This window comes from Papio anubis, chromosome 9 (genome assembly GCF_008728515.1).
Source record: "Papio anubis isolate 15944 chromosome 9, Panubis1.0, whole genome shotgun sequence".
NCBI lineage: Eukaryota > Metazoa > Chordata > Mammalia > Primates > Cercopithecidae > Papio > Papio anubis.
This window is the reverse complement of record NC_044984.1, coordinates 46,604,292-46,618,865: the sequence shown is the minus strand read 5'-3', so window position 1 is coordinate 46,618,865 and position 14,574 is coordinate 46,604,292. Positions and strand designations below refer to the sequence as shown.

General features: G+C 45.9%; 1 protein-coding gene across 7 annotated transcripts in view; it reads right to left on the bottom strand.

Moving 5' to 3' along the window:
- Positions 1 to 669: 669 nt before the first annotated feature.
- Positions 670 to 14,574, bottom strand: part of SCN8A (sodium voltage-gated channel alpha subunit 8) — a 145,717-nt gene continuing 131,812 nt past the window's right edge. For 4 of the 7 annotated variants that reach the window (XM_031650492.1, XM_031650487.1, XM_031650486.1 and 1 more), the window contains one exon: positions 670 to 7,249. In XM_031650492.1, the coding sequence (XP_031506352.1) occupies positions 6,102 to 7,249 (1,148 nt within the window). In that variant the 3' untranslated portion in view covers positions 670 to 6,101. The remainder of the gene's footprint in view (positions 7,250 to 14,574) is intronic. The other 3 variants (XM_031650489.1, XM_031650488.1, XM_031650491.1) reach the window with 1 other exon arrangement.

The following is a 14,574-nucleotide window of genomic DNA, read 5'->3' as shown; positions in this document are numbered from 1 at the left end:
CGCCTGGGTCTCCCAGAGTGCTGGGATTACAGGAGTGAGCCACCGCGCCAGGCAGATTCCTTCTTATCTTGCAATTATTCTTCCACGAAGAGTTACCACTTATTGAGCACTGTGTGCCAAGGCCTCATGCTAACCAGTTACATACATTATTTGATGTACTTTTCAAAACCCAAGGGAGAAGGTATTGTCTCCATCACACATGCGGAAACTCTGCCACAGCTAGTTCGTGGCATAGTCATGTTCTCGAACCTACGGCCCTCTGACCTGAAAGTTTGAGCTCCAGAATGAAAGGTGTGTGCGCAATAAGGGGCTTGAAAAACATGATGGGGACCAGAACAAGATGGGCAGTTCCCCCTCGGGGCTGCTCTGGGGATCTGCTGGAGTGTGCAGAGGCAGCACCACTACAGAGGGGTGTGCCCACATGCAGGGCGCTGCCTCCAAAGTGCTGCCCACCTCAGGCAAGGCCTCCTGACACGCTGAGTGAAATCCCAAACCTTTCCCACACACCTGGGAGTGGCTCGGGCACTGCCTGCCCAGCCAAGGGGCTGAGCCAGGGTGAGCCCTCGCGCAGACTCTGTCCCTGCCACAGGGATCCTGCGAGGGGGTGGCGCCTGTCCACCTTGGGCTTCAGTGTGAGGGCAATGACAGAATGACAGGCCAGTCCAAGAGGAGAGTTGAAAACAAGATTGACGTAACCCTTTATTGCAAATTCTAAAGTAAAAAGATGTACAGTACAAAGTAAAATTGAAATTTCATACTATAAACTTCCAATCCACTTACACATTCTCATTTCTCAAGCATTTCTGCCATTTCCGCATAAACAGAACAGGGAACAAGTCGAGGAGGTGAGGGAAGGAGATACAGCAAGGGGAAAAATTGTCTTGAATAATCACAAACCCCAGAAGCAAGTGAAAGGAAAGTCATTTTCTCGACCTGCTGTCCTGGTGATGAGAAGCGGGGGTGGTTGGAGCAGTGCAGTTTAAAATGGCTCTCAGAATAGCAGCATTTATGGTACCATTTCAGCTTCCTTAAGTCCAATAATACTTTGCCCTTCCCTAGCGCCTTTGCCTCTGTATCTCAAAACGCTTTACAAAACATTTAGTTAAAGCCTCACAACACCCCTGTGAGGTAGGTCAGTATTATTATCCCCATTTTACAGATGGGGAAACTGAGGCACAGAGAGGTTAAGTGACTTGCCCAAGGCCACACAGCGAGCCAGCGGTCAAGCTAGGGATAGAACACAGGAGTTCTGTCCCTTTTCTGGAACCACTGGACCACACTCCCCTTTACCTATATACATTCTTCACACACACACACACATGTGCACACCCACCCACCCCACCCCACTTAGCCTCTATGTACAGCAAACAGCAGTGGAGGGCAGGGGCAGGGGGTGCCTCAGGAGTTTTAATGGAGGAAATGGTAATCTTGGAAAGGGAATCCAAGAAAGCACAGAGCTGAACAATGGAAACTCTGTTGCAAAACTTGGGCCCCTCCCAACCCAGACTTCCTCTTCTCTCCTGATGTCCCCCTGGCTGGCAAGTTGCAGCCAATTCTTTAGGGGGTGGGGGGGTACCTGAAAATGAACAAAGCTTTTTGCTAAACTGTGGGCAACATCTGAGAAAAGAAAGAGGCATCATTACAGAAGATGCCCAGGTCTCAAGTCACAAAGTCATGACCCATGGCGGTCTCACCTCCACAGCAGGCCTGGAGGCTCGGGGCCGAGGGGAGGAGGATGGGGACTGACCTACCAGCCATCTCGCTCCAGAGTGCAGCTACTGGAGCGGACTAGAGTGGGCACTTCGAGATCCTCCTGAGAGTGTGTTCCTGAACCAGGAGACATGGCCTAGGCCTAGAGAGGGATGTCCCCAGAGGAGGACAGGGAGAGAAGGAAGGGGAAGGGTGCCCCCACCCCCACAGAAATGTGAAGGAGACCGGCCCTTGTCTGTGGGCCTGTCTGGGGTGATGGAGGGCAGGGCCCAGTATGAGCTTGCAGAGTGGAGGCTGTTGGGCATCGCGCATGCCCTAGCTTTGGGGCATGGGGGTAGGTTTTTTTTTTTTAAACATACAGGTGAAAAAGGCAGAAGTAAGGCCAGTCCAGCTGGGTTGGCTGACATCATCTCTGAGGGCTCTGCCAGGTGGATTAGGTGAGGAGGGGTTTTATGGGCCTCTAAGCACCGGCCAGTAGTGGGGAATGCCACATGCAATGGGTGAGTGGGGATCTGGGGGGTCAGGACCTTGCTTTTCTTCCAATCTCTCCTTCTCAGCCAGAACTTTGCGACAGCCCCTTTGATTTGTCTTCCCTCCATGCCCCTCTTTTCCCCAAATGTGCTAAGGTCCCAATTCCCAGACCCCTCCCAGGACTCAAGAATTGGGATAGTCAAGCAACAAACACACCAAGACAGGCTTCCCTTGTACAGTAAAAAGGGTCATTTTTATTTTGTTTCCTTTAGGCTTAGAGGAGTGATGGACTTTTTATCACGTCTCATTAGGGCAGCATTGGCCTCCATGCATTCACTAATACACTAATCTTCACTGTTGGTCTTTTACAGGTTTACGTTGGTTGCAGCAAAAATAAAAGAACTCTGGGCACTGTCGCTTTAGGAGCTTTGACTGGGAGTTTGTTTTTTTCTCTCTCTCCAGTCAACTTCTGACGCCAAAAGTGGCTCGTTTAGAAAGGAGTGAGAGTAGGCCATGTTAACATGGAAGTTTCTTCCTCCTCTCATCCTCTGCTTTAAATTACACAGTCTCCTCATCCTAAGCAACAAGGAGGTTAAGGAAAGAAGAGGGGAAAAATGTTTTTCACACACAAACCAGCAACCATGTCAGCTGCTGCTCAGTGGCTTTGGCTCTGCGTTTTAAATTAACAGCATCACACATCTTTTTGCTTTTTGTCCTTTTTTTAAAAGGTGGATTGTGGAGTATAAATACTGCACCAAGGACCTGGCTACAAAAAATAAATATTTATATTATATTTATATATATCTATATATATGTGCAGTGATACTGTGGCTGCTGCTGCTTTTTGATTGGCTTCGTTAATATTTGGCAAAGCGTTGCCACTTACCCACTCAGCGAAGATGCACACAAACGTCATCGCTGATTCTTTCAGTTCAATGCCTGTTAACTGCGGGTGTAAACTGCTGGTGATGGTGTCATTTACTACCAAAGAAGTGTGGAGCAGGATGGGTGAGAGAGTGAGTGAGCAGGTGGAAGGACAGTGGGTGAAGGATAAAAAGGTGGGAAAAGTTTTTTTTTTTTTTTTTTTTTTTTTTTTAAGTGAAACTTCAAATACAGCGGAGGTGGCTTCTTTCCTATGAGGCTGGCTGATGGGTGCCAGATACCAAGGCCCATGTGTTACTGAGGAGACAGCCTATTGGGCTGGGGTCAGGAGCTAGCGGAGGGAAACGGTTACATCTCAGAAAAATCTCATCACTATGCTCTAGTAGCTTAATGACATCACTAGCATGAGCACATGGTGTACTTAGCGGGATCTTACAGCTCTGTCGCCCATCTCAAGACCTAAGAACAATTATTAAGTTTAGCCAAATCTTGCATAGACGTGGTTAGAATTTATTGCACATTGGAACAAAAATATATATTTTTTGTTGTTTTGGAAAAGACCATTAGCAATAAAAAATTTTTTGTCTGTCTGTCTGGTTTGGGGATGTACATTGGCTGACAGCATCTAAGTTCTAAGAAGAAAGAAAAGTATAAAAAATAAAAATAAACATGACAATGGCATAAGCCAGAAGCCATTTCCTATTTAATAAGTTAATAATTTATATTTACAAAAAGGCATGCCAATAAAATAAAATTATATTACAGTATTTATAATTCTCTTAAAAAGAATAACCACACATGTCAGCTTCTGTTTTGTGCTGTTTACAATGTAGCCTGTACATGTTACTATACATTCATCCTAGCAGTTAGCAGGGTCACTGAAAGAGATGCCTTCCCAGTCTGGTATTGGGTGTAGTACAAAAATTCTACGGGTGCTGCTGCAGAAGCACGCTTGAGAGAGCTGGACAGAGTTTCTAGTGGTCCAACAAGATAGAAAGCTCTGCTTACCGACTTACTGTGGTTTGTTCTATGCAAAACTAGTCAGGTGGACTGTGAAATTACCTTCAAAGTGCTTCTACTGCAAGGCAGATCGGTGTGTCTGATTATGGGTTGGTGGTTCTTCCCCCTCTAGTGTATGGTTCAGGAAGAAGTTATTTTGATTTGGTTCACATGCTAAAGTCTCTTTTCACTCTTTGTATAGACTTACTGACACATTCAACTGCAGCATCTTGGCTTTGAAATCCAGTCATTAGGTGAGAAACCCCTGGACTGAAAACTGTCTTTCCTAAAGCAGGAGATGGAATGGAAGAAATGATGCTCCCCCAGAAGCCACACTTCAATGACAATGGGCAGGTCGCTAAGCAGACTGCAAAACTGGCTGCAAGGGAATGTGCTGGGGGAAGCTGGAACATCCTAAAGAATTAATATTAAATTGCTTTCTCATGAAAACAAGTGCAGTAAAGAAACCAAGTGAGCTTGGTTCAGAGGCGGCTCCATCTCTACCTCAGGTCCCACCAGTGACTATTATTCTAATAATAAATGAAGGAAATCACAGCCGTAACCCCAGTGCTGCTACCCTCACCCACCTCTGTGGGCAAGGGAAGCCCTGCTCAGTGGAGAAATGTGATGGAGGCAGGGGGAGCCATGCAGTGTGTGAGTACGCGACGACCCCTCTGCAGAAGAGAGAGGCCAGTTCAGAATATCTGAACCCCTCGCGGTATCGACCCATGCCTGGAGAAAGCCACAATGCAGAGGACATGATACGAAATGAAATGAGCACCCCATAACTCCCAATGAAAGGTCGTTTTAAGTTCCCCAAATTACCCCTAGAGATAACTGGTGCTACTTTGAATAGCACTTTTATCTCTATCCCAAGTAAGTGTCAATTCTCCAGTATGAAGGCTAAACGATCATCGTAAATACTGCAAGATACAAATGAATTTTTTTTTAGCCCTAGGATTTGGTTTTACAGTGACATAAATAGTACAAGCCATTTGGGATCAAAGTCTCCCCCATGTACTGGACACAGAGCAGCATTAAATAGTTCATCTTGCAAAATGTGCAACAATGGCTGTATGTTAGAGATGTCTGTTAAACATACACACGCAACGGATCCATCTGCTTGTTGGATTGGGTTTGTTTTTTGTTGGTGGTGGTGGTAGTCAATTAGTTGGTTGTTTCCCTACCCAGAAGGTGTATGAAGGACTTTTAAGAACTCATAATAAAGAATTATAGCCGGTATAGAACTCTTACCATTTTCTCCAAATACAGTGAACGGTGCAGGGCTGGGTCCTGTCCAAAGGCTGACCCAATGCAAGGGACTAGATTAGTAGTGTCCTGTGGTGTATGGATCTCATGCATGACTTCTGATCACGGCATGCCATCATGCAAATCATTTCTACGCATTGAACGAGCACAATGTTTGGAATCGGCCTGAGCAAGTCCTCCTCAGCCTGAAGAAACCTGATTGTTTTCCCCCACCCATCTCCAAACCATGTGAAGCCCATGTGGAGAAGATGCGCTTTATGTCAAAGAAACTGACAATTAAATGACATGGGCTAAATGTGAGTGTGTGTGTGTGTTTTCTTTTTGCTGCTTAGCTTAACTAATGTAAGAATGCAAATATAGTTTGCATGAACAAACGAACTTTTAAAGTGATGCCTTCTGCTTCTGAGAATCAATAAAATGAAAAAATAAAATCCATTTGGCTGCAACGGAAATATGCTGGTCCCGGCAGCCTCTCTTCTGTTTCTGTATCTGGTTAGTTTTGTCCTAAGTTGCATTGACTGATGTGGAACATGCAGTAACCACCTGCCCAAGCATTAGAAAATCTGTGAGTCTAGGGAGCGGGGTCCTTTGCCCTTGGCAGGTCACTGCTCAAGATGCAGCTGTGTTACGTGGTAAGCGGACGACGTTTGGTATAGATCTTCAGGTTAGAGTCTCCACAGCTGTTCTGCATTGATAATATTCAGGAAGTTTGTAAACAATCTTTCACTTGCGAGTTTTAGATCTGTATAATACTGAATTTTTGTTCTCCTCTAACACTTGGATTCTCTGACCTCTTTTTGTCTTTTGGTTCTTTCCCTTCTTCCTTCCTCTGCCCGCTGCTGTTTCTCCTTTTCAGGTTTAGTTACACTGTCATAGGACGGGAGGGAGGCTGTAGATGGGGTGCTCTCTTTTTTCTCCCGGTGTGTGCCTCCATTCTCCAGCTTATTAGAAGTTGTCTTTTTGCAGATGAAGCCCCGCCTTGCCAAATGTCCCCGGTAGGCACGCTGCAGGACCACCGCAGATACCTCCTCCTGCTTGCGGCGCAGCGTGGTTGTGATTGGCTCGTAAGACACTTTGGAAGGATTGGATGCCACGAACCGCTCTTCCATCTGCTGCCGCAGGATGTCCAACTCCCCGCTATCTCCCAGGACCCGCTTGGTGAAGGCAAAAAGGATGTCCAAGCAGTGGATGCGATCCCCGCTCACCATTGGCAGATCCATAGCGATGAGCTCAATGGTATTGGGCTTGGGCACTCGGAGAGGATGCTCCAAGGCATCTGCAAAGTCTGCCAGCTTACAGTACTCAATGAACTGGGTAGCATCAGGGTCGAACTTCTCCCAGATCTCATAGAAGGTCTCAAAGTCATCCTCACTCAGAGGGTCTGCACTTTCCTCTGTGGCTACGCTGAAGTTCTCCAGGATGATGGCAATGTACATGTTCACGACAATTAGGAAGGAGATGATGATGTAGCTTACAAAGAAGAAGATGCCCACTGAGGGGTTCCCACAATCTCCCTTAAAGCCACTCCCTGGGTGTTCTTTATCTAGGCTGCAGTCAGGGGGGCGGTTTAGGATGGGCAGCAGCAGGCCATCCCAACCAGCTGAGGTTGTGATTTGAAACAGGCAGATCATGCTGTTGCCAAATGTCTCAAAGTTGAACATGTCATCAATACCAGCCTCATGCTTCACATATGCAAAATTGGACATCCCAAAAATGGAGAAGATGAACATGACCAGGAAGAGCAGAAGGCCGATGTTGAACAGGGCAGGCAAGGACATCATTAAGGCAAAGAGCAGGGTACGAATCCCTTTGGCACCTTTGATCAGACGCAAGATGCGCCCAATACGGGCCAATCGGATGACTCGGAATAGGGTTGGGGAAACAAAGTATTTCTCAATTATATCTGCCAGGAACATTCCTAAGAAGAGGAATAGAAGACGTTATGTTATTGAGATTGGAGACACCCTTTCTCTTTACTTTTTTTACCTGGCACTGTGGAACCCTTAGGTTCAAAGGGCTTTGCAGAATAAGTGCCTTACTATTCAGTCTGAACTCTCAAAAAGTGACATTCTGGCTGGGCATGGTGGCTCACGCCTGTAATCCCAGCACTTTGGGAGGCCAAGGCAGGTGGATTACTTGAGGCCAGGAGTTGGAGACCAGCCTGGCCAACATGGTGAAACCCTGTTTCTACTGGAAATAAAAAATTAGCTGGGCATGGTGGTGCACATCTGTAATTCCAGCTACTTGGGAGGCAGAGGCACAAGGATCACTTGAACCCGGCAGGTGGAGGTTGCAGTAAGCCGAGATCATGCCACTGCACTCCAGCCTTGGTGACAGAACAAGACTCCTGTCTCCAAAAAAAAAAAAAGTGACGTTTTAAACATACAGAAAAGTAGACAATAAAATAGACACCTATGTGCCAAACACTGCATAACTAACACACAAATTTGTTTTTTGATGCTGTTTTTTGTTTTGAGATGGGGTCTTGCTATGTTGCCCAGGCTGGTCTCAAACTTCTTGGCTCAAGTGATCCTCCTACCTCAGACCTCCCAAGTAACTGGGATGGAGCAAAGATTTAATACAGGCTAGCATTTTGCCAATTTTTCTTCCTCTTTCATCATTCCCAGATGAAGCATCCACAATCCTGAAGATGGTATGTATCACTCTAGTGTGTGTGTTTATAGATTTACTATGTAAGAATCCTATATATATATAATTTCCTACTATGGTTAGGAAATCATACTATATCTGTCTTATTTATTTAGTTTAAACATTTTGTAGAGATGGGGGTCTTGCTATGTTGCCCAGGCTGTTCTTGAATGCCTGGGTTCAAGCAGTCCGATCCTCCCTCCTCAACCTCCCAAAGTGCTGGGATTACAGGTGTGAAATGCCACATCCAGGCTGTATCTGTCTTCTGAGGTCCATCTATTTAGGTCTCTACCTTGTTTTTGAGATTTAACATTACAATTGTGAGACTGATCCCTCATGTTGAAATAATTTTAGATTCTTCATTCTAACAATTGAGTGGTATTCCCTTTTATGAATAGGTCCTCATTTACTTGTTTTTCTACTCAAGAATGATTAGTTTTTTTTTCCAGATTTGTGCACATATGATTTTCTAAGAGGTTACTAATATTATCCACAATGGAATCAAATTTCCATATCTACAAACAGTAAATGAGAGGTCCTGGCTCCATCTCATGACCTCATTATCCTTTAACTTTGATGTCTTAGTTATTCTGCTAGTGCTAGCAATTTTCAAAGTATCTTCTTCTTTGCTCTGAAAGAACATCTTTGGTTTCGCATAGCCCTACCTCCCTAGTCTACCAAACTAGCCTAGAAAACTAAAGGGACTCTCAGGAGTGACTTTCAACTCTGAGCTGATAGATTTTGTGCTGCAAGTCATGAATCAGAAACCAGTATCAGGCTGGGTGCAGTGGCTGATGCCTGTAATCCAGCACTTCGGGAAGCTGAGGTGGGCAGATCACTTGAGGCTAGGAGTTCAAGACCAGCCTGGCCAACATGGCAAAACCCAGTCTCTACTAAAAATTCAAAAAAATTAGCCAAGTGTGGTGGCACATGCCTGTAATTCCAGCTATTTGGCAGGCTGAGGCACAAGAATCGCTTGAACCCGGGAGGCAGAGGTTGCAGTGAGCCGAGATCACGCCACTGCACTCCGGCCTGGGCAACAGAGTAAGACTCCGTCTCAAAAAGAAAAAAGGTACAAAAGTTAGCTGGGTGCGGTGGCACATGCCTATAACCCCAGCTACTCAGGAGGCTGAGGCAGGAGAATTGCGTGAGCCTGGGAGGCAGAGGTTGCAGTGAGCCGAGATCACACTCCAGCCGGGGAGACAGGCAGAGACTCTGTCTTAAAAAAAAGAAAAAAAAAAAAAAAAAGGAGAAAAAGAAAAGAAACCAGTATCAGCAGGTAAAGATGCCAAGGCATTAGGATATAAAGGCAAAAGGTGAAAGTGTACAAATCAGAGCGCCTTTTTCTAGTTATATTCATCCTGGGATTCGCCTCAACCAGGCCACTTGTTCTTTAAAGCTACAGAGCAATGAGAGAACCCAAATGAGGGGCCACAGAAGGAAGGAAGAGGAGTCGAAAAGTCTGGGAAATGACAACCGAAGGGAAGGCACTGACATGTTCTCTTTGTTCAGTACCTTCTCTTGCTGTCCAGGCACTAACAAGACAATGGGAGCTTCAGCTGACATGAGGGAGTTAATTTAAGGAAACATTTCTCAATCATAAGAATGCATAAATACTGGGGCAGTTAACTGCACAAGGCTATAGAATCCCCTTTGAAGAATCTTAGCTTTTCAGGAAAAGACAAGATGCAGTAAGTTCAGAGAGTGGGTCAGGTAACCTCTTGGAGCCTCTTCAGGAGCTAGAATTCCATGGGGTATTTGAGCTTTCAAGGAAATCTCTACCTTAGCCAGGACCCACCCATGATGATTTCTCAGCTCTCTCAATTAAATCATAAGCTGACCAAATAAGTCAGGTTATATATTCAAGTATATGTGATACTTGCAGCCCATATATGGTAGGCAAGTAGGGCTTCAGAGAGAAGATGATGCCTGAGGTAGGTTTTGAAAGATGAATGTGTGTTTGTCCCCATAGAAAAAGGGAGAGAAATGGGGCAGACAGTAATGTAGGCAGTAGAAACACCATTTAAGGGGTACTGCAGGTGGTTTCAGAGCTAGTTTTACCCCAATTCCTTGTGATAGTTAATATTGTCATCCTGATTGGAATGAAGGATGCAAAGTATTGTTTCTGGGTGTTGCCAGAGGAGATTTAACATTTGAGTCAGTGGACTGGCAGAGGAAGACCCACCCTCAGTGTGGCTGGGCACCATCTAATTGGCTGCCAGCTTGGCTAGAAAAAAGCAAGCAGAAGGTGGAAGCAGCTGACTTGCTGAGTCTTCTAGCCTTCATCTCCTCCTGCGCTGGATGCTTCCTGCCCTCGAACATCAGACTCCAAGTTCTTTGGCTTTTGGACCTTGGACTTACACCAGTGGTTTTACAGGGGCTCTCGGGCCTTTGGCCACAGACCAAAGGCTGCACTGTCAGCTTCCCTACTTTTGAGGATTTGGGACTCGGACTGAGCCACTGCTGGTTTCCTTGCTCCTCAGCTTGCAGATGGCCTATTGTGGGACTTCACCTTGTGATCATGTGAGACCACATCTATCCTATTAGTTCTGTCCCTCTAGAAAACCCTGATGGATTTTGTTACCAGGAGTGGTTCTAGAGGAACAGAATTTTAAGGATAGATTTCTTTAGTTGCTTTTGGGGTTTCTGGAGTTGGCTGCTTAATCTGATTAGACCCCAAAATGCGAAGGATTCTACTTCTGATAGCATGGAGAACACTAATAGTCCCTGGTGTGAACTGTTTAGGGAGTTTTGCAAAATAGATGGTATTTGATATTCATGATTCATCGCTCTTGAAAGGCAAAGAGTTTAGTGACTATGTGGAGAACCAAGGACTATAATGAAGTTGGTTGGTTGCTCCTAAGTTTGCTGGAGAAAGTGATGAAAGAAAAGGATGAGCTCAGGGATGCTAACTCCCAGCTCCAGAAGCACATACTGAGCCTCAAGTCTTCTAAGATTGCCCTGAGTCTTATCTCCTATAGACAAAGGGCTGAAATGGCAGAAAATCAGACACAAGCTCTTATCATGCAAGTGGCTGAAAATACAGAAAATCAGACACAAGCTGTTATCATGCAAGTGGCTGGCCTGCAAGGAAAGGTGCGTGCACAGCTTCACTAGGTATCTATTTTTTTTTTTTTTTTCTTTTTTTGAGATAGAGTCTCGCTCTGTCACGCAGGCTGGACTGCAGTGGCACGATCTTGGCTCACTGCAAACTCCGCCTCCCGGTTCACGCCATTCACCTGCCTCAGCCTCCCAAGTAGCTGGGACTACGGGCACCCGCCACCAGGCCTGGCTAATTTTTTTGTATTTTTTAGTGGAGATGGGTTTTCACCGTGTTAGCCAGGATGGTCTCGATCTCCTGACCTCGTGATGCGCCCGCCTTGGCCTCCCAAAGTACTGGGATTACAGGCGTACACCACCACCCCCTGCCGGTATCTATTGTTAAAGTGAGGGCATTGATTGGAAAAGAACAGGACTCTGCAACTTGGAATAGGGATGTGTGGGAGGACCCTGATGAAGCTGGGGACACTGAGCTTGTAAACTCTGACAGCCTTTTTTGCCAGAGGAAACAGCCTCCCCATCCCCAGTGGTGGCAATATTCCTTCCCTCACCCAGGCTGCCACCAGCCTTTCCACATTTGTCTGAGATTAACCCTGCAATGCTTGAGGCAACAGTGGTCTCCCCAGAGGCAGTTGCCAGGCAAGACAATGCTGATTCTCCTCTGAACCCACCCCCAACACCCCTATTTGTTTCTAGACCTGTAACTAGACTCAAGTCATGGCAGGTCCCTAGAGGTGAGGTTCAGAGTGTGACCCACAAGATGAGCTACACTCCAAAAGAACTGCTTGATTTTTTTCTTCTTTCTCTTTTTTTTTTGAGATGGAGTCTTGCTCTGTCGCCCAGGCTGGAGTGCAGTGATGCAATCTCCACTCACTGCAACCTCCACCTCCCAGGTTCAAGTGATTCTTGTGCCTCAGCCTCCCGAGTAGCTGGGATTACAGGTGCATGCCACTATGCCCGGCTAATTTTTGTATTTTCAGTAGAGACGGGGTTTCACCATATTGACCAGGCTGGTCTTGAACTCCTGACCTCAAGTGATCTGCCCCCCTCAGCCTCCCAAAATGCTCAGATTACAAGCATGAGCCACGGTGCCTGGCCTGCTGGAGTTTTCTAATTTGTATAAGCAGAAATCTGGAGAACAGGGATGGGAATGGATATTAAGGTTGTAGGACAATGGTGGAAGGAACATAAAGTTGGATCAGGTTGAATTTATTGATATGGGCCCACTAAGCAGGGATTCTGTATTTAATATTGCAGCTTGGGGAGTTAAAAAAGGTTCTAATAGTTTATCTGCTTGGTTAGCTGAAACATGGATCGAAAGATGGCTCACCGTGAGTGAGCTGGATATGCCTGATCTCCCTTGGTTTAATGTAGAGGAAGGGATCCAAAGATATAGGGAGATTGGAATGCTAGAGTGGATAAGTCACCTTAAACCTACTCATCCCAACTGGTAGGGTCCAGAAGACATACCCTTCACTAATACCTTGCAAAATAGATTTGTGAGGGGAGCACCTGCATCCTTGAAGAGCTCTGTGATTGCTCTTCCCTGTATGCCAGATCTTACAGTGGGAACTACAGTCACTCAACTGGATAATTTAAATGCAATGGGAATAATTGGATCCCGAGGTGGCAAGGGCCAAGTGGGGGCACTTAACTGTAAAAGGCAAGGTGGGCGTAGCTACCATAACGGGTAGCAGAGGCAAAGCAGCAATCAGAATAGTCTGACTAGTGTAGAGCTCTGGCATTGGCTAATTAATCATGGTGTTCCTAGAAGTGAAATTGATAGGAAGCCTACTACATTCTTTCTTAATTTGTATAAGCAGAAAACTTTCAGGTCAAGTGGACAAAGGACTAATTTGAATTATAAAAATAGAGAATCATGCCCCCTCAATCCATTTCCAGACTTGAAGCAGTGTACAGACTCACAATAATTTTCCCCTTGAATAAAGGGGAGGCCAGGTCCCTTTGAGGAAGGACCTCACTACACTACTGATAATTTATACTGTTAATCTTTCTCCCAATTTTCCCCAAGGAGACCTCCAGCCTTTTACCAGGGTAACTGGTCCTTTTTTGGGGACTACTGGACACTGGACACTGGACACTGGCTCTGAGCTGACATTGATTCCAGGAGACCCAAAACATGATTGTGGTCCTCCACTTAGAGTAGGGGCTTATGGAGGTCAGGTAATTAATGAAGTTTTAGCTCAGGTCTGACTTACAGTGGGTCCCAGATTCATCCTGTGGTCATTTTCCCATGCCAGAATGTGTAATTGGCACATACTTAGCAGCTGGCAGAATCTCCACATTGGCTCCCTGACTGGTAGTGTGAGGCCTATTATGGTGGGAAAGGCCAAATGGAAGCCATTAGAGCTGCTTCTACCTAGAAAAACAGTAAATCAAAAACAATACTGCATCCCTGGAGGGATTGCAGAGATAAGTGCCACCATCAAGGACTTGAAAGATGCAGGAGTGGTGATTCCCACCACATCCCCGTTCAACTTTCCTATTTGGCCTGTGCAGAAGTCAGGTCTTGGAGAATTACAGTGGATTATCATAAGCTGAACCAAGTGGTGACTCCAATTGCAGTTGCTATACCAGATGTGGTTTCATTGCTTCAGCAAATTAACACATCTCCTGGTACCTGGTATGCAGCTACTGATTTGGCAAACGCCTTTTTATCCATTCCTGTCCATAAGGTCTACCAGAAGCAATTTGCCTTCAGCTGGCAAGGCCAGCAATGTATCTTTACTGTCCTACCTCAGGGGTATATAAACTCCCTGGCTTTGTGTCATTATCTTGCTCGCAGAGATCTTGATCGCTTTTCCTTCCACAAGATATCACAATGGTCCATTACATTGATGACATTATGCTGATTGGATCTGGTAAGCGAGAAGTAGCAAACATACTAGACTTATTGGTGAGACATTTGCGTGCCAGGGGATGGGAAATAAATCAGACTAAAATTCAGGGACCTTCTACCTCAGTGAAATTTCTAGGGGTCCAGTGGTGAGGGGCCTGTCAAGATATTCCATTTAAGGTGAAGGATAAGTTGCTGCGTTTGGCCCCTCCTACAACCAAGAAAGAGTCACAATGCCTAGTGGGCCTATTTGGATTTTGGAGGCACACATTCCTCATTTGGGTGTGTTACTCCAGCCCATTTATTGAGTGACCTGAAAGGCTGCCAGTTTTGAGTGGGGTTCAGAACAGGAGAAGGCTCTGCAATAGGTCCAGGCTGCCGTGCAAGCTGCTCTGCCACCACTTGGACCATATGACCCAGCAGATCCAATGGTGCTTGAGGTGTCCGTGACAGATAGGGATGCTGTTTAGAGCCTTTGGTAGGCCCCCATAGATGAATCACAGAGGAGGTCTTTAGGATTTTGGAGCAAGGCCCTGCCATCTTCTGCAGATAACTACTCTCCTTTTGAGGGACGGCTGTTGGCCTGTTAATGGGCTTTGGTGGAAACTGAACATTTGACCATGGGTCACCCAGTTACCATGAGACCTGAACCGCCTCTCATGAACTGGGTGCTCTCT